We start from the raw sequence: 19,522 nt of genomic DNA on the forward strand, positions 1-19,522 counted from the left end.
AAAAGAAGTTTTGACATGGTACATCCTCCTCAGATGTGTTTCTACATCCTTTAAGGATCAACCATTCAAAACAGAAGCAATTTTGTATGTCCAGTAAAAGGTTTTGTTTTTAATTTTTAAGATAATAAGATCCATTTTCGTTTCTATTTTTCCTCTGAAACTTACCCAATTAATTTGTTCAGTTTATGTTTAATTCCCTTTACATAACAAAGGTTCTCATCCTTAAATATACTTTCTGAATCTTAAAAATCTTTTCAATTGAAGTAATTGAGAAATGGAATTATGTTCCTGAAAGCCTCTATCCAGTGAGAGAAACTGTGTAGGCATGGAGTACTGTTTGGATGCCAATTGAGTAAGAAATCTCAACTATGAAGAGAAGGTTGTGGGTGGATCAATTAGAGGTGGTGCCTGTAGAAAGATCAACTTTGTTATTACTTCAACTTAAGAGTAAGATTACGCAGCAGAGGCCAAGGTCAGATCTGTTACAGAATTCAACCTGGTGGTTCTCCAGCCCAGGGACAGATCCAGGCTAGGTACCCAGTGGCCCCACCTGTCATGTAAGGTTCATGCATGCTCAGCTATTTCTGATCTCAATGATTTCTCACTGGACTGTTACGCTGAAACCTACAAAACAAAGGCATTATTTGAGAATTGCTAAATCATACAAACATATATATGAAATAATTTAAGAAAATGATTTAGTGTGTTTATTTTTCATGTGTAGTCACTGGTTAGACTTTTGCTTTTAACCAACTATTTCTCCTCCCTCAGGATTTGACAGTGAAAATCTTGCCTTACCAACAGTGAGGTCTGCCATACTCTTGTTGCTCTGAGACACTTTCACTGTTTTGACTTCTGCCCGCTTTTGTATATTTCTTATGTGTGTTGCAGCAGGGCTTGTATGCTCTTGGTACTATTGCTCTGTACCATTATTTCGTACTATTCTAATCATTCATACATTTAGTCACCAAAGATTTTTGAGAACTTGCTATATAAAAGTCTAAGCAGTGAGAATGCACAGCTGTGAATGAGATTTGGTTCCTGCCCTTGAAAAGATCACAGTCCAGTGGGAAGAAATCGATATTTCATCAAATAAATATATGAACCAGAGAAGAAGGAGCCCGGAGGATACAGAAGATAACTCTAGGAGTATTGGTGAAAACTTTACAGGGGAAATTACATTTGATCCAGGACTCAGTGGGTGGGTCTGAGTTTGCCAGAAAGGGGGAAGGGCATTTCAAATGAAGTGAACAACATATGCAAAAGCTCACGGTAATGAAAAATCATGGAAGGTTCTGGAAACAGGGTTCATTATGACTGAAGCATAGAACGAACAACATGAAGTGACAGGAAATAAAGAAGTGGCACAGCTCATCTCATGATGAAACATACAGTATTTACAGGGCAGAATAGTCTATATTGCTAAGATCTATAAAGTGAGATGGGGCAGGGGAAAAATAGTATATAACCACTGATCTGGGTGATTTAGAAGCAGATTCAAATTATTAAGAATAAAATAAAATAAAAGCAGAACAAGCACTCTTCCCTTCATAACAAAGGTTCTTCTCACCGTTAGATATATTTTCTGAATCTCTGAATACTTATCTAATTGGTTAGGCTACACCTGACCAACTCTGATTCTCAAAGTAGTATTTACACACCGGATTTTGGGAATATCAGTAATTGGGAAACCATAATGAACTCGTCATGCAGGTTAGCCCTAATTCTTAACAGCGTGGTCCAAATCCAGTGTATGCCACAGACTTAGCATGATTACCTCAATCGACTTCTTCATACGGGAATAATAAGACCATAATCCAATGCAAAACAGCCTTAGCCAAAACCCAATCACTTCCAGCATGAAAATCCACACCTGCAGTTTCTTAGGAAGGATTTGGGCAGAAAATGAGTGTTTAACATCCAGCAAATGAATAGGTTTGCTGGGTTGTCTTTTTTAAAAATGTGGCAGATTAAGCATTGAGTTCACCAGAAAAGTCTTTTCTTATGTAAAGTGGGATGGGAAGACTGGATTTCTAAGCACTGTTCAGCTCTAACATTGCTGTTAACCTATGGCAAGAGGAAACACTCCACCCTCCTGGTCTATATAGTTCTCTGCTTATAGGCAGGATGCTTGACAAAATTATCCTCTGTGATCTTTGCCAGCCCAAAACCTATAATGGTGCAGTCTTCTTTCTCTGCAACTCACTGTAGCCCTAGGTCAGTTAAATTGTTATATGAATGTGTCCTCTTTCTAACTGTTCTACAGAATAATTTTGGATGGAACTGGGAAGATACAGATACAGAATCCTACAAGGAAAGAACAAGGCATATACGAATGTTCTGTAGCTAATCATCTTGGTTCAGATGTGGAAAGTTCTTCTGTGCTGTATGCAGGTAATGCCCACTGTTGAAACCTAGAATGCCTGGTTCTTTGTTTATTTGTTTTTAACATTAAATTCTAGAGCAGTAGTTCTCAGAATCATCTGGAATGCTTGTTAAAACACAGATTGCTGGACTCCACCCCCGGAGGTTCTGGTTCATTAGGTTTGGGATGGAGTCTGAGAATCGGCATTTTCAACATGTGCCCAGGTTATGCCAATGCTGCTGGTCTGAGGACCACACTGAAAACGGCTGCTCAGGAGCTCACTTTCTAAGAATCAGGAAATAATGAGATGGGGTTTAATTGGCAGTGTTGATATTAATGAACTTTGCATTTTTTAAAGTTCCACCAGCCAACAGAAAAGAATAATTATCTTTTATAGATTGCATATACCTCCCAGTGGCATACCTGCCAATCCTGAGAAACACCTTCAGGAAGTTGTAACTGTAAAGTAGTGTGTGTCTTCCTGGGAGATGAATAATGTTATTTGGATATTAAAATATACTTTTATTATAAAGAAACATTTTTAGGTGCTAAAGTTGCAGGTAAAGCTGCATTTGGCAAGTTCATGTTCTGGGATAACAATAAGAGGCCAAAGTGGGTGGTTCTTGCCTGTAATCCCAGCACTTTGGCAGGCTGAGGCAGGAGGATCACTTGAGGCCAGGAGTTCAAGACCTGCCTGGACAGGAAAGAAAGATCATATCTCTATAAAAAAATTTTTTTTTAATTACCCAGGAGTAGTGGTGCATGCCTGTAGTCCCAGCTAACTCAGGAGGCTGAGGCAGGAAGGTCTCTTGAGTCCAGGAGCTCAAGGCTACAGTGAGCTGTGATCATGCCACTGCACTAAAGCCTAGGCAACAGAGTGAGACCCTGTGCCTAAAAAAAAATTAAAATTAAAAATAAATAATAAAACAGGAGAGCCATGCGCCACCTCCCTATTCTGTGGTTTCTGATATCTGTGGCTCAAATGGACTAAAGTGAGTAGAGAGAGACAGTATCAGGAATTCAGGAATTAGAACCCAGTGTTTAGTCAGTGTTGAGTTTTGCAGCAGGTACTTCACATCTACAAACTGAGGAGGTTGGACTAGTTGATTTTTTTTTTTTTTTGAGACAGAGTCTCACTCTGTCCTCCAGGCTGGAGTGCAGTGGCATGACCTCAGCTCACTGCAACCTCCGCCTTCCAGGTTCAAGTGGTTCTCCTGCCTTAGCCTCCCAAGTAGCTGGGAGGACTACAGGCAAGCGCAACCATGACCTGCTAATTTTTGTATTTTTAGTAGAGACAGGGTTTCACCATGTTGGTCAGGCTGGTCTCGAACTCCTGACCTCAGGTGATCCACCCCCTCGGCCTCCCAAAATGCTGGGATTATAAGCATGAGCCACTGTCCCAGCCAGACTAGTTGATTTTTTTTTTTTTTTTTTTGAAACAGATTCTCTCTCTGTCACCTAGGCTAGAGTGCAGTGGTGCAATCTCAGCTTACTGCAACTTCCACCTCCTGGCCTCAAGCCATTCTCCTGCCTTAGCTTCCTGAGTAGCTGGGATTACAGGTGTAATCACCCAGCTAATTTTTTTGTATTTTTTTTAGTAGAGACAGGGTTTCACCATGTTGGCCAGGCTGCTCTTGAACTCCTAACCTCAAATGATTTGCCTGCCTCGGCCTCCCAAAGGGCTGGGATTACAGGTGTGAGCCACTACGCCCAGCCCAGCCTAGTTGATTTTAAATGGTCCCTGAATCTGTATGTCTTAAAAATTCTTCTGAGTCACTTCCCTGACTGCCTTCCCAAGGCAGGGCCTTCAGGCCTTTGGTTTTCTGTGCCTTGATCCTCCAGGCTTGTTCTGTCCTGTGAACATCAGTTCCTTTCCAGAAAGTATTAGTTCCAAGGTTCTGGAACTCCTGTGGGGGAATGGGAGGCCCCCTTGCAACTGTCAAGTCTCCTAAGCAGATCCCAGAACAACTCACATTCCTGGTAGAGCTGCTGTGAAGTCCTCAGGAGTCAAAGGATGTGCTGTGAAAACCCAAGTCCTCTCCCAGCCAAAGCATTCCTATCTTTTCATTTCTCTGGATAGCTTTCCACTGCCCCAGGTACTCCAGGAGAGAAGGAAACATTTGAACCCTCAAACATGATCCTTCCTAGATTATCTTCCCCCAGAATACGTGGTTACCAATACCAATTCATGCACTAACTATGCATAGGTGATAAAGCAAGTTCAGGGATCATGATCTCTCCCTTCAGGAGCTCTCTTAGTACTAATGGTGTAGTAGGGAAACCAACCATTGCGACAGTGCTAAGGTAAGAGAATGCTCTGTCAAATGTCCTCTCTGGGATGTTGCTTCCCTGACCCTCACATGCTACTGAGAGACCACTGGGTAACTAGTCCCTTATCTCAATACCCACACCCCTGCATAGCAATGGTGTTTCCCACAGGTCTGTGAGCTCCTTGAGGACAAGAGAGTGTGTTTTCCAACTTAGTACTGCCATTGTCCAGCTCAGGCACAAAGTGTGCTTCCTGAGTGAGTGAATAAATTAATCTGGTAACTAAATATTGAAATCCAAAAGAAAATAAACATTTTAAAATGTACATTTGATTCTTTATGACCTTGTTTGTATTATTTTTGCATGCAAATTTTATGCTTGTACTTGCTTCATATGAATTAAATGTTAACTTTGAATATTTCTTGCGGACAGTTCTGATCCACTTGTAATAACCTCATATGGTCTCATAAAGTGGGAAGTCAGACATTTCTCTCTTGAGACTTTCTGCAGTGTAGAGATGTAAATAATGTTTTAAATAGGTCTCCTTGCAACTGATAGTCTTTAAATAGTAATGGCTTTTCTATTTTAGATTGAAATGAGTTTATTTAAGTAGGGTCTGAACTACACATTGGGTGAGAGAACTGCACTTGGAAGAGATCTTCTAGCTCAATCATTTTTTTAATGGGATTCAAACTGAAGCCTAGAGAGGGAAGATTTTGCCCAAGCACATATGCAGCTTATTAGAAGAGGCTCAACAAGATTTGTGGCCTCCTACCTGTCTCATCTTTCTCTAGTATAGCTTTGAATGAGCTCTGAAGCCTGGTTACATCCTGGCATCCACATGTCAGCCTGGCTGTGGCACCATATTCAGAAAAACTTTATAAGGATTAGGTACCACATTTATACTGCAAATGCCTGTGTATGTCTCCTTCTGCACCATTACACTTTGAGCTTATCGAAAGAGGAGATACTTCTCATCTTGTACCCAGGTATTTCTCATCTTGTACCCAGGTGCAGACCACAGAGTGGACACTTGGTAAATGTTTACATTGGAAAAAACCTCTTATTACGCTGGGCCCAATGAGGGACAACAGAATGGATCAGGACCTTCTGTCCTGTCTTCATCAGCCCCCTCCCCCAGTATCTCACATCCCTCCTTCCAGAAAAAGAGTCAGGTGGTCCCAAGCCCCAGTGTGTTTTGTCCCTGCATTAACTCATTCATGGCTGCACTGCAGAGACATCATTCCTGCTCTGTCTGTCTTCTTTGCTTCTTCTGATCTTCTGAATTCCTTCTTTTTCAAATTATCAAAGAGGAATTTATCCTCAATTTTAGTTATAAAACCAAAATATCCTCATAGTCTACATATTGTTGTTGCAGTGTACCGTTGAATTCATCCAACCCTCTATCCATTCATCCATCTGTCCATATGTCCACTGAGCACCTCCAGGTATGTATGTGCACATCCCTGTGGTGCACCTTGAGGGATATAGAGAGAACCAGGACTCCACTCCTGCCCTCAAAGGGCTCAACAAAGCTTACCAAATGCAACATGTTTTACCAAAGAGCAAAAGCCTGAACCTAACATAGTTTCCTGCTCCCTTTGAATTAAGAGGCACCTGTCATCTTGTCTATTGAAAGAAATATCACCAAACCAGAGCACAACCATCTGTCTGTCATGGTTGGAGGCATTGTGGAGGCAGCCCTTGGAGCAAACGTGACAATCCGGTGTCCTGTAAAAGGTAAGTGTGGTCATTTCAGTGGGAGGGTGTGTGGCCATCCCAATGTGGCCAGGAGACACCAGCTGGCATTTTGGTATTAGAGACCTCAGCCTGATAGGCTTAAAAAACAGATTTCCCAGCACACTGACAGTGGATCTGACTCTCAAGAGTGAACTCATACTGGCTCATGAGACCGACGTATAAAACAGATTGCCAAGTTACTTGTTTCCAGTGTGGACTGTGACTGGCAAGACCAGAACACTCTGTCCCTATGGGCAGAGCTACAAAAAAGGCCAACTTTTAGTCAGAGGGTTACTTGGTGAATAACATAGTGAGAGGATGGGATTTGTTGGAAATTGTAAGACATGTCCTCCAGATAGACAAAAGCTACACTTGGCAAAGCCAGATCAGGGAGCTAGAATGTCCATGTCCCCTGGCCTAGGCTATCTTCTGGATTGTCCCTGGGTAAGCATCAGCAGCCTGTGCCTCAGTGGCTCTTTCTCCTATGTTTACAACTGCAGACAAACCTCCTTTCTAATGTTCACACTCTTTCTTTAATAGAATTAACACTTTCAGTCTGACCTTGCTTTAACCTAGGGCCATCCTGTCTCATGAAGCCATGGATTCTTAAGTCTTAATCTGGGCCCATGCATCTCTGAACTGCAGATAAATATTATATGCTGCATATATGTACATTTTACAGGGACCAGGAGAGGTGGGAATGAGCGGGTTGTGTGAATACGTTTTTATTGCTTCCTTAGAGAAACTTATGAACTCCTCCAAATTGAGATATACTCTTTTAGATGACTTTGTGTATGCCTTTCATTTACTCTGTGTTGACTTAACTCTCTGGACAACTGTATTTCCCTAGCTTCCAAGTTCTAAGTAGATACCTGTAGTTGCAGCCACTTAAGATGAGTCTTGCCTAGGCTGTGACCCTGATTGCCTAGGGTGACAGAGGAGCTGCTGCTGCTCTTAGAAATGCAGTGAGGGCACATGTAAGGAGGGACTCGAGGACACACTCATCCAGCTTTCAGGTTCTCCCTCCACTGTCATGATCAGTTACTTGCCATGTTTCCAAAGCTACACCTTTGGCTCTACAAACAGTAGAGATTTGCTAACCCCCAAGATATTATTTTTCACCCCTTGGAAATCCCTGCAGTGTTTGGCCTATGCAGACTTTTGAAAAATTGCTCCAGTCTCCCAACTGACTCCACCCACAAATATGTGAGTTTTCTGGCAAAATACACCCACCATTACAGAAAGGGCCGGCATTCTCTGGCCATAGCAAGGAGAAAAGCAGAACGGAACGCTGCAGATGCCAAGCCACAGATGTCTAAAGTTTCTACAGCCCTACACCTGCAGAGGATTCTGAAAAATAGATCTGACTTCTATTAAGAGAAACCTCAACTTTCAACATGACTTCTAAATTTCTCACTTCCACAATACTTGAAAATCAGGCTTTCAGGGAGATGAGCCATTAAAAGGGTTGGAGGTGCATTATTTGCTATCGGAAGTCAGAGGCTGGATTAGGTGGAAACTGCAAATAAAGCCTCCAGCAAAGACCATTAAACTCATCTCGTTTTATTCTCATCCAGGCCCAGTCAGACATGGGCTGTCTTTGACCCTCCCTAGCCCCACTGCCCTCCTGCCCTGTGCTGTGGGGCCATGGGTCTGCAGCACTGCTGCCTAGATGGAACTCGGCACTGGGAGTACTCATCTCCCTCCTCCCTCCCTCACCTTTCAGCTCTTACTAGGAATTATCCCATTTGGCCTTTCTTTACCTGGCAGTCTTCCCCCGTAGACTCAGACCCCAGAACTCCTGATGAGTTCTTTCCTTTTAAAAATAAACTTGCCTCCAAATGCACCACAATCATGTTGAGTTATTTGCCATTTTAAACAAACCTGTAGTGAACTTACAGTGTTTTCTTATGGGCAGAAGCCATACCTAATGGAGTTTTCTAAGGAAATTCATCTCTTTTAAGACAGATGGTGAAGTTGACGAAGGGTCAGAAAACTAGAGTTTTACAGACAGTCTTGTCACTAGCTAGTATATAACCATAGGTGAGTCATATATCTTTCTTCCCTCATCTTTAAAGCAGGGAATATATTATATTAATAGAAGAAGGGACTATGGTTATCATCCAATTCCATTTTTCATCTTATAGATGAGTACATTAAAACATAATTTACAAAACTGAACTCTGCCTTACAAATTACATTTTTATACTGCAAATTGGGATTTCTGTAAATCAGTGGCATATATAATTTTTTTATTTTTTAAGTCGCTTTAGAATATTTCCCACTAATTATAATGAACTTATATTTATAGACCCCATAACACATAGATAGCTTCTAGAGAAGTTCATCTTTTTTATAGCCAAACATGTTTCGTCAACCCATGTGGTATAGATGTCAATAGGGATTATCTCTAGTCACTCTTAGAGATATTTCTAGTAACTATATTAAATAACAGAACCTAAAAGTCCGCATATTTGCCTATTTCTAAAGGTTAAACTTCTAACTTGAGAGAGTTATTTGCCTTACTCTTTAAAAAAAAGTTTTTTTTCTGTCCATTTGGGTGGGGGTAATTTAAAGCGCACCTTTTTTGCCACCTTCTGGTAAGAAAGAAAAGTTCGTCTGGGGAAAATGACCAGTAAATATCGTTGCTGCATTTTTTTTTTCACGTTAATGCATAGTAAGAACATTACTTATCCTGTAATTTTCTGTTGTGTATTATGTGTTGTTTATCTTATTCCTTAAGCTCATCAGAGATGCACCTGATGTGAGTCCCTTCTCTAAAGTGTTTTGTTGTGTGTCACACTCCTCTTTAGTCTCTAAGGAACTCTCTTGGCCACAGATGGGAATGGGTTTGAGCTAGATGGTGATTCCCAAATGAAGGGCACTGGCAAAGCCATCAATGGCCCAGCCCCAAGCGTAGAAAATTTCTTAAACACAAGGTGCACTGGACAACTGCTTCTTAGAGCAAACTCAAACTGCCTGGAAAGATTAGAGATGCTTCTAAACTAAAACTAAGCTAAAGAATAAAAACATCTTTGAATGCTATTAGAGGACACTGTTGTACATCTCCTTTAGGAGGAAAAATTATACAACTGTGGATGGCACCTGACATCTCACCAGGCAGCTGGGTACATGTAGGTTATACAAAAGACTCATTAACAATAAATGCAGAAGCAAATAAATAAGTTTAACACATTCCCAAATGAATCCAGTCATGTGGATGACTAAAGGAGAGTTTTTCCCAGGAATGCAAATATTTTTTGACGCTTAAAATAGCTACTTTAAACAGAGCATCACAGGTTGAATCCTCTTTGGAAGGAGGGGTTTTTTGTTTCTGTTTTTTTTTTTCCGAGTTTCCCTCTGTTGCCCAGGTTGGAGGGAGGGCAGTGATGTGATCTCGGCTCACTGCAATCTCTGCCTCTCAGGTTCAAGCGATTCTTCTACCTCAGCCTCCCAAATAGCTAGGATTACAGATGCAAGCCACCATGCCTGGCTATTTTTTTTTTTTTTTTTTTTTTTTTTTTTTGTATTTTTAGTAGAGACAGAGTTTCACCATGTTGCCCAGGCTGGTCTCAAACTCCTGACCTCAAGTAATCCACCCACCTCAGCCTCCCAAAGTGTTGGGATTCTGGGCACGAGCCATGGTGTCTGGCCCTGGAAGGAGTTTTTGTGTAGTATATTTATTAGTTGTCAACATATGTGGAAGGGAGGAAGCAAGCAGGATTAGACAGAGGGCAAAGGAGGACTGTGATGCAGGCCCATAAAGCCTTGCCAAGCCCCCTTGAAACATATGTGACTCATTAGAGTTGCCCCAGGCTGACCCACAGTGGCCAGGCCTTCATGCCCCTGCCTCCTGCAGTCACTGGTTGTGGGCCTCTCTGGAAGGGGCATATGTGCTCTTGGGTGGGTGGAGACAGATTGTGAAGGGACTAATAACCAGAGGCTACCAGAAGCAGGGACACCAAGTTCCTCCTTGAAGGTTGATTTGGGTGGAGCATCTCCATCTCTACCACAGAGATTTAAGGTGATAAACTTTAGGATCATCTTAATAGATGTAGACAAAGCATCTGATAAACTTCAACACAAAAATGACGTGAAAATCTCTTGGCAAACCAGTAATAGAAGGGATAATCCCTACCTTGATTTGCCTGTCAGAAACCTATTGTAAGCATCATACTCACTTTAATGGGGAGACTCAAACAGTCCCATTAAAATCAGGAAAAAACATACAATGCCCTTTATCACTACATCTGTTCAACACTGCATTAGCACTAGCCAGTGCAATAAGATAAAATAACTAGAAAAATTAGAACTAGAAAATTAGAAACAAAGAGAAGACTAGAAATATAATAAAATATAATAGAAGACTAGAAATGTAATAAAACTAGAAAATAACTAGAAAATTTCTTATTTATAGATAATATAATTATCCTCATTTAAAAGCAAAGAAAATATAAAAAGTTTTGGATCTCTATATTCAGAATAACTTCAATTTAAAAAAAGCAATCCTGTGGGATTGCTAGAACTTAACAAACTGATCCTATAATTAATACGAAAGTGCATGTGGCTGAGAATAGCCCAAACAATTTTTAGGAATAACAAGGTGGCTGAGATTTGCTCTGTCACATATAAAGACTTAGCATAAAGCTTGAGGGCGTACAGCAATGTAAAAGGGATAGACAAATAAATGGAATAGAATGTGGAGCCCACAGCAGATTCAAGCATACAGTATATGCAAACTAGAATTTAATAGCAGAAGAATTAAAAACCAATAAAGGACAGACTATGCATTTTATAGCAGTAGAATTAAAAACCAATAAAGGACAGACTATTAAGTAAATTGTTATAGGATAATTGTTTATAATATAAAAAATCTCAACCAAAATAAATTCTGATTTAAATGCCTAAAATATGAACATATTTTAAAAGTCATAAAATATAAGAGACATCTTTATGACTTTGGAATGGAAAAGATACAAAAGTACAAGTCATAAAGTAAAACATCTATTATATAGTGTTGATGAGGTTGCACAACTTTGTGAATATATTAGAACTACAGAATTATACTTTTAAAGGGTAAAATTTTTGGTATATGAATTATATTTCAATAAGCTGTTATAAAAAACATTGACACATTTTGCTGTTAAGATATAAAAGTTTTGATCCTTGAAAGGCATTGTCAATAAATTTAAAAGTCAAGCCACATTTCTGGCAGAAAATATTTGTTATATAGTACCAGAATATAGAAATAGCTTCTCTAAATCAATACAAATAACAAACTACTCAATATAAAAATGAGCAGGCCAGGCGCAGTGGCTCATGCCTGTAATCTCAGTACTTTGGGAGGCCCAGGCAGGTGGATCACAAGGTCAGGAAATTGAGACCATCATGGCTAACATGGCGAAATCCCGTCTCTACTAAAAATACAAAAAATTAGCTGGGCGTGGTGGCGGGCACCTGTAGTCCCAGCTACTTGGGAGGCTGAGGCAGGAGAATGCCGTGAACCCAGGAGGTGGAGGTTGCAGTAAGCTGAGATCGCGCCACTGCACTCCAGCCTGGGCAACAGAGCGAGACTCTGCCTTTAAAAAAAAAAAAAAAAAAAAAAAAAGGCTGAAGCAAATACAGCAAGTATTAATGTCCATTAATTTTGGAGAATGGACTTTTTTTTGACATGTGGTTATCAGTTATATTGTTTTGTTGTTGTTGTTGTTGTTGTTCACCTCCTAACCCTGTTTCCCGTAAGACCTTGGACCCATCACATAGTTTCCTTGCTCCTTGCTTTTCTGTTATAAAATGAAGAATTATGATGGGATGACCAGGAAGACTGTTTCCAGTCCTGAAATTCTATCTTAGATCGTTGGTCCTTTGCAGGAATCTGGGATGAAATAAAACTAAATGTAGAAAAAGTGCTTGAACTAAGATACCTGGCCAGTCAGAACTTAGAACTGAGGGCCAAGAGTCCTCACCTAATATTGGGAGGGAATCTAGGGGGAAAAAAAAAAAAAACTCTCTCAAAATATGTAGATACAATGTCCTTTACAAAGGAGTTCTTGGAGCTGCAATACCAGCCCATGAAAAATCCAGTTACCTGTATGATGACTTGAAAACTATAGTTGTAGTAAAAAGAAAGGAACTAAATAGGCTGGGCACAGTGGCTGACACCTGTAATCCCAACCGTTTGGGAAGCCAAGGTGGGCGGATCACTTGAGGTCAGGGGTTGACCAGCCTGGCCAACATGGTAAACCCGCGTCTCCACTAAAAATACAAAAATTGGCCGGGCATAGTGGCGCACGCCTGTAATCCCAGTTACTTGGGAGGCTGAGGTAAGAGAATTGCTTGAACCCGGGAGGTGGAGGTTGCAGTGAGCCGAGATAGTGCCACTGCACTCCAGCCTGGGCGACAGAGTGAGACTCCATTTCGAAAAAGGGAAAAAAAGAAAGAAAGGAACCAAATAATATAAGAGTCTGTAAATCAATGAAACCAGAATTCAACAAATTTGAAAAAGTCTCTTATACAAGCTAATGTGGAAGGTAAAACAAGCTCACTGGGGGAAAGTAAGTAGAAAGGGTTCTTTGAGGGGATTTGAACAGCCTTAGATGGAAATAACTCAGGTCTTGTTCATGTCCTCGTGGCCTCAGAATGCACAGCTCTTTCTAGATGTCTGGATGCCAGCCACAGCCCTGTGTTTACCAGCCTTGATCAGGTCCCTTCTTGCCTCCAAAAAGGGATGAAGAATAAACAGGGAAAGATATCTTCCCTGAGATAACTAGGTAAGATCTTACTGAAATAAAATCTTGAGAATTAAATATGGAAGGACCTTAGGAATCCATGAGTCCAGCCCTGTTTTGCACATAAGATCCCCAGAGAAGAGGCTTGACCAAAGTAACAGGCCTAGACAATGGCAGGGCCAAGTTCTGAACCCAGTTACTGCCTCTGAAGCTAGTGGCCTTTCTGTTCTGAATGCTGCTTTTGTGTGTTTTCTTGTCTCATAAAAAGTAACACATCTCATTATAAAATATTTGGAAAGCATAACAAAGTATCATGTGGCAAAAAAAATTCCCATAATCCTGTCAAAGACACAACCATTATTTCTATTTTGCTATATTCCTGTAACCCTTTCTCTATATCTAAGTCATGGAATTTTCCCATGTTATTAAAAAATCATAACTATCATTTAATAGCCACACCAGTGTGTCATTGTGTGAATGTAGCATAATTAAACCCTTTTCTTGTTTTTGGAAACTTAAACTATTTGTACTTCTTTACAGTTCCATACAGCAGTGTAAGAAACCTTCTTATGCATATAACTTTTTGTGTCATTTGGATTATTTTTTTAAAAAAGAGTAACAGGAATGGAATTGTTGGGTCACAGGACATTCAACATTTTTGTAACTACATAGAGCATTAAAATTAAAATGTCTAGAACTCTAAATACATTATCCCCAAATTGCCAGCTAGAAAGTTTGATTCTACTAGTGGGATAGTTTTAAACCTTACCTGTCCCATCATTGTTTTGCTGCTCATTGACAGGAGAGAATGAGAAAAGGTAGGTAGAAGTTACAGTTTCCTATTTAATCCCACACAGTGCATGCACAAACAGATGATGGCAAGTGTGCATCTCACTGGGTCAAAGCAGAGCACTTGGTGTATGTATGCACATACACAAGAGGTATGTGCAGGCAAGGAGGCCCTTTCATATCTATGGGAGGATGGTCAGTTTCAGAAGAAACATATCACATAAACTTAAAAGGTTTTTCTTAGGGCATTTTTTTTAAGGGATAAAATGCTGTGGAATATACCTAAGAATTTTATTGATGTGTAGGCGAATTACTAACTTTCTTTACTGGGTTTAACTATTACCCTTTCAGGGGAGGATCTTGAGAAAATATTTGTGGTACAGCAGGATTATGTGGTTAAATTCCTAAACATGGTCTCATTGCTCTGACAATTATTTTCCCCTATGAACTGCTAGTTTATATTATATAGGGTGGAATTTAATGGTAGTGATTCTCATATGTCTTTAAGTCATAAATCCCTTTGGCCAAAAAAAAAAAAAAAAAAAAAAAAAAGAACTCTCTCTCCAGAAAATGTATTTACCCACCAATTTTGCATATACTTTTCAGAAGACTTAAAAGAAATCTAAGATTATCTGCTTGCTCTTGTTTTATGAACTGGACATTTTGGTGCTTTTGACTATATTCTAAATTAAAGTGAATTTATTTTCCCTGATCTGTGGTTTTTGAAATATATCCTCTCTTCTATGCTGTTATCTCTTTAAAAAACTCATGCAATCTTTGTAATAGCTAAAATTGTCATCTTAAAATGTATATTTAAAATGTCTTTCCCTACTCAAAAAGGCTCCCCTTTCCCCTTTTTTCCTACCTCTGTCTATGATACAGAAATCTTCCCACTATCCTCCTCTCAACCCTATATTCAGTCAAACAGCCAATCATGGTTGGAAATTCCATCCATCTTTTCTTCCCTTCAACGAGCATTCACTAAGCATTTACTAAGCCCAATCTAGTTCCTTAGCATGCAGAGATGAATACAATCTGGTTTCTGCAGCTATATAGACAAAGGAATTATGATATGATGTCATAAATGCAAAAATAGAAGTGTTTGTAAAGTGTATCAGACACATTAAGGAGAGACTAATTAAGGCTTCTAAGGAGTCAGAAAAGGTTTATAAAAAAGATGAATTGCAACCAGCCCACTGGTAAGAAAATGGAAGGGCATTTTAATCAAAACAGCATATATGCAAAAGCATAGAAACATGAAAGCACCCTGCTTACTTGCAACATCACAAGCAGATCTGTATGACTTAAAGCAGAGGATGTGAAGGGGAGTGGGAAGAGGTGGGTTTGGAAGTGTAAGTGTGGACCAGAATGTGAAGGGCTTTAATGTCATGCTGAAACTGATGGACTTCATTTTATTAGCAGAGAGGAGACAAGAAACGTTTTAAGCTGGGTAATGGTGTGAACCAATCTGTATTTCAATATGGATGAAAAATTAGAGGAGAAAGAAGCTGCAGAAAGCCATAAATTGAATGCAACTAGATTGCATCAATGGTCATTGATTGGATTATTGGACTCCCAAAAGCCTGCCAGCCACTCAAGATATTAAACTGACATTGCATGTATCTGATTTATCCAGGAGTGAGCAGACATATCTGACATTTAGCAATGGATGTGTCATTAATTGAGGGTATGGGACACAGGTGTCCTGAGGCTAGAGTGTTGGCAAGTAGTCATGCATGGAGAGCAGCCATATTGCAAAGAGCTGAGGAGTATGTGCTAATAGGCAGCATGTCAGTAAATAACATGTTGGAAAACCATCTAAGCTTATCATCAAAAATAATAACTTGTGTTGGCTTCAACAGCATACAAAGTGGATATTATCTTTGTTTTGCAGATAAGGAAGCAGACTCAGATACACACAGTTACTTGTCTTTGTATATCTAATGAGTGTGTATGCCAAGATTTAAACCCAATTCTGTGTGACTCCAAAGGAGCTAGACAGAGAATGAAACTCTGTGTTTGAGACAGCAGAATAGGCACCATGCAGGAGGTCTGACCAGAGGGAAAACTGTCAAAGTGAGGCGTAAGGCAGAACCTAGGAAGTGCTGCAGCCTGGTGATGGGGTGTCATCGGTTTAGGGGTGGGCAACAGGCTCAACCTCCAGGGCCCACCCTCACCTGGAGGACTGCCCCATGGTATGAGATCTAGGGAGAGTACACTGGGAGCCTGGCCTCTTGCTGGGCTGCAAGATGCCAGCCAGTATCAGGCCAAAGGTCAGCCCATTGTGCTCAGCCAGGCACATGATGGAAGCCTCACCACCTTGACACATGCTTCTACCGTCACTGCAGCAGTGGGAAAGAATGTGGCAAATTATGCACTGTCTGGTAGTGACTATGGACTCCCTCACCTCACCCTTAATATTCTTGTCCTGACTCTCTTTGGACTTGTATTTGGATTATTGATTTAGCAGATTTAAAAGACTCATTTATAAAACAATTATCTGCTCTTTAAAGATTCACTGAAGCTCTATTTTGAGTGCTTCTTGAAAAAAATGATTTTCTTTGCATCTTTTATCAATTTCTCATGTGGTGAAAACATGGGTCTGTATACAATCAAGAAGTAGAAAGAAATCTAGAATAAGGTAGCTGGATATACAATATGAAAAAACAGGAGGGGCTCTTCAAACACCTATCAAATTTCAGACTTCTTGCAAAAAACCCTGTGCTTGGGCTTGTGGGTCTACATGTCTTGAGTGACACCATGTCTTGAAGCATTCACGTACAGCCTTGGTGGTCCAGTCCTGTTGTTACAACACTGCTTTCATCCCCAACATCTATACCCCACCCCTGTGTTCAGTGCCACCAGTACATTTCTCTGTCCTGAAAACTCCGCAGACACTCAGCCCCATGTTAATGTTTACCCTATCACATAGTAACAACAGACTGACCCATAGGCCCCATGTACTGTCATCATGTAGTTCCACATTGTGTGCCCACCCATTCCCTGTCCTCCAAACAACCACACACCTTTCTTCCATCCAGTGGCATGATCATAGCTCACTGCAGCCTCAAACTCCTATGCTCAAGCAAACCTCCTGCCTTAGCCCCTTGAGACTACAGCCATGCACTACCACACCTGACTAATTTTTTTTTTCTTGTAGAGACAGAGGTCTCACTGTGCTGCCAAGGCTGGTTTAGAACTCCTGGCCTCAAGCAACCCTCCTACCTCGGCCTCCCAAAGTGCTGAGATTCCAGGTGGGAGCCACAGTGCCTGGCTTCCCATTGTTTCTTGGTTACCATATTTCTGATATTAAGACTCATTTAGCTCCCCTGAGTTTTGACATTAATAAAATGGTCCTGGCTTGGTCCTGTTGAGCCTGTGAGATGGTGCACTAAACACCTACATAATCCACAGGGCAGGAGCCATATATCCTCTGCTCTTGGACTGAAGCTCTTTCCTCAGTGATCTTCTGAAGTCCAGGCTTCTAAAGAAATGAGTTGCTTCAATTCCATGAGTCTCTGAGTGGCGCCTCCTGGCTGGCCTGTGTTCCCTTGGCTCCTCGTATTGGTGTCAGGGCAGGAGCCAGAGTGGCTAGTCCGGAGTTTCCCAAACCTGCATGAGATCTGATAGCAATTGGGAGGCTTTTCATACCAAGCAGTAAAAGTAAAGGGTTTTGAATGCCCTATACCACTCAAATCTACTTATACTTAAGAAATGCCTTTGCTTGCTCTCTGCCCTCCAGGACTCTCTGCTTTTGGCTGTGTGTGCTGAGACCACCAGGCAGCAGCAGAGAGCACAGGACAACTGTGCAGCATAGAACAGCATCCATTATAAAACACGGAACCGTCAGAAGCCCCTGAATGACCCACTACTTCATTCTGGCTACTATGACCTAAATATGCCTTCACAGCAAGACAGAGAGGCCCGCAGCACCCATACAGGGTGGGGACTGAGGGAAAGGGAATTTTGTTGGAATTCAACCCCCAGAAATAAGAAAGCATGCAAGCTTCTGAGTACAGTCTGAGAAAACCATGCAGGACCTTGTTAATGGAAGAAAAACACTCCTTTATGGGAAGAGCCCCATAGGACCTGTGTAGAATTTTTGAATCTCTAGTAACATCCCAACTTACATAACCCTGTTTTTTTTTTCTTTTCATTCATTTATTTTCCCTAGTTATTAATTCAATACCCAGTTATTCATTTTGATGACTGATGCATACTACAGTCAGGTCATTTTATTATTATGGTTAATGTCAGGCCTGGACACCACAACATCTCCCCAGCCCTGCCCTGAGAGATTCTGATTTAATTCATCTGTAGTATGTCCTGAGAACCAAGGATTTTTAAAGCTTCCCCAGAAGATTCTAATGTGCAGCCAAGGTTAAGAACCACTGATTTAGCCAGTAAATGGGGCCAAAGAGGTCCCTGGAAATTATCTCAAATATCCTCTCAAAATGAGAGACTCTTCCTCAGAAATCAGTGGGTAGCCAGAGGTCAACTAGAACCAGGAGTAAACCAGCAGTGAACCAGGAGTGAGTAATCAGAAGTAAACTCAAACTAGGAGTGAACCAGGAGTGGGTAACTGGGAGTAAACTAGAAGTGGGAGCTAAATGGTAGAACCCAGGTCCATGCTCTGGGTTTATTCTGAAGGTAGAATCAGGCATGCCAACAATTGATGTCTCAGTGTTCAGAGGTTCACACAGGGGAAATCAGCTGTCAGTGTCCAAGAGGATCAAGGAAATGATTTGAGATGGGTCTTTAAGAATGTGGAGAAATGTTCCAGGTGGTGAAAGGGAATAGCAATTGATCTGCAGTGGAGAGAACAGCACACAGAAAATAGCCTTACAGCCAGTACGGTGTGTTTGGAGAATGGTGCAGTTCGCAGGCTGGAGGATAGCTGTTCTTAGCAGTGACTCCCCTAAATTGAAAAGGCTTTTGGGTTTTTCTCCTCCAAGAACAGGAAAAGTTATAGAGCTAGGAAAACTGACTCTTACTCCCTACCATTCCTGAGGAGAAAAGACCCCCCAGAAATAGAGTGAGAGGTGCAGCTCAGAAGAACCAAAGGCAAGAGTCAGTGGTTTGAGGAAAGAGGAAATGGAGTCCTGGGGAATCAACACAGCCTTGAGATGTCACCCCAAGACACCAGCAGCCCACACGTAGTCCTCTGGGGTTTGCTGGTGACAGCAGTGGAACCCACTTGGAGATTTTGGTGCATGATCTCCAAATAACTAATATTTTTAACTGGCTAATAGCTGTTTGTTCATCTACATCGCAATGTTATATTGACAGATTACCAGAATTGCTGATTATCAGGAAGGGCCTCAGGAATGTCCATGGCTCTCCCTTTTGAGCTGTTGTTTAGGAGTTCTTCCTATCCCCTTTACTGGAATCAGTAGTTTACACCACTTGCATAGCTCCAGCATATATCACTATGCTTGATTTGCACCAACTCTTAACTTTCTTCTTCTTCAAGGAACTACTGAAAGTTTTTGGTTTTGATATAATAATTTTCACTGGCACCTTCTAGCCTGTAAATAAGACCCTGGAGGACAATATCCAGCAGTGAACCGTGTAGTGCTCATGAGATATGTCTGGTGGAGTTAAAGAACTGCCCAGGCTCACACAAAGCAGA

General features: G+C 41.0%; 1 protein-coding gene across 1 annotated transcript in view; it reads left to right on the forward strand.

Moving 5' to 3' along the window:
- The window catches only part of ADAMTSL3 (ADAMTS like 3), a 224,014-nt gene that overhangs the window by 174,079 nt on the left and 30,413 nt on the right, over positions 1 to 19,522 (forward strand). Inside the window, exons 17-18 of the mRNA XM_017872132.1 lie at positions 2,267 to 2,394; positions 6,245 to 6,373. Of these exons, the coding sequence (XP_017727621.1) occupies positions 2,267 to 2,394; positions 6,245 to 6,373 (257 nt within the window). The remainder of the gene's footprint in view (positions 1 to 2,266; positions 2,395 to 6,244; positions 6,374 to 19,522) is intronic.

The sequence above is a fragment of the Rhinopithecus bieti genome, unplaced genomic scaffold (genome assembly GCF_001698545.2).
Source record: "Rhinopithecus bieti isolate Rb0 unplaced genomic scaffold, ASM169854v2 scaffold_7045, whole genome shotgun sequence".
Lineage (NCBI taxonomy): Eukaryota > Metazoa > Chordata > Mammalia > Primates > Cercopithecidae > Rhinopithecus > Rhinopithecus bieti.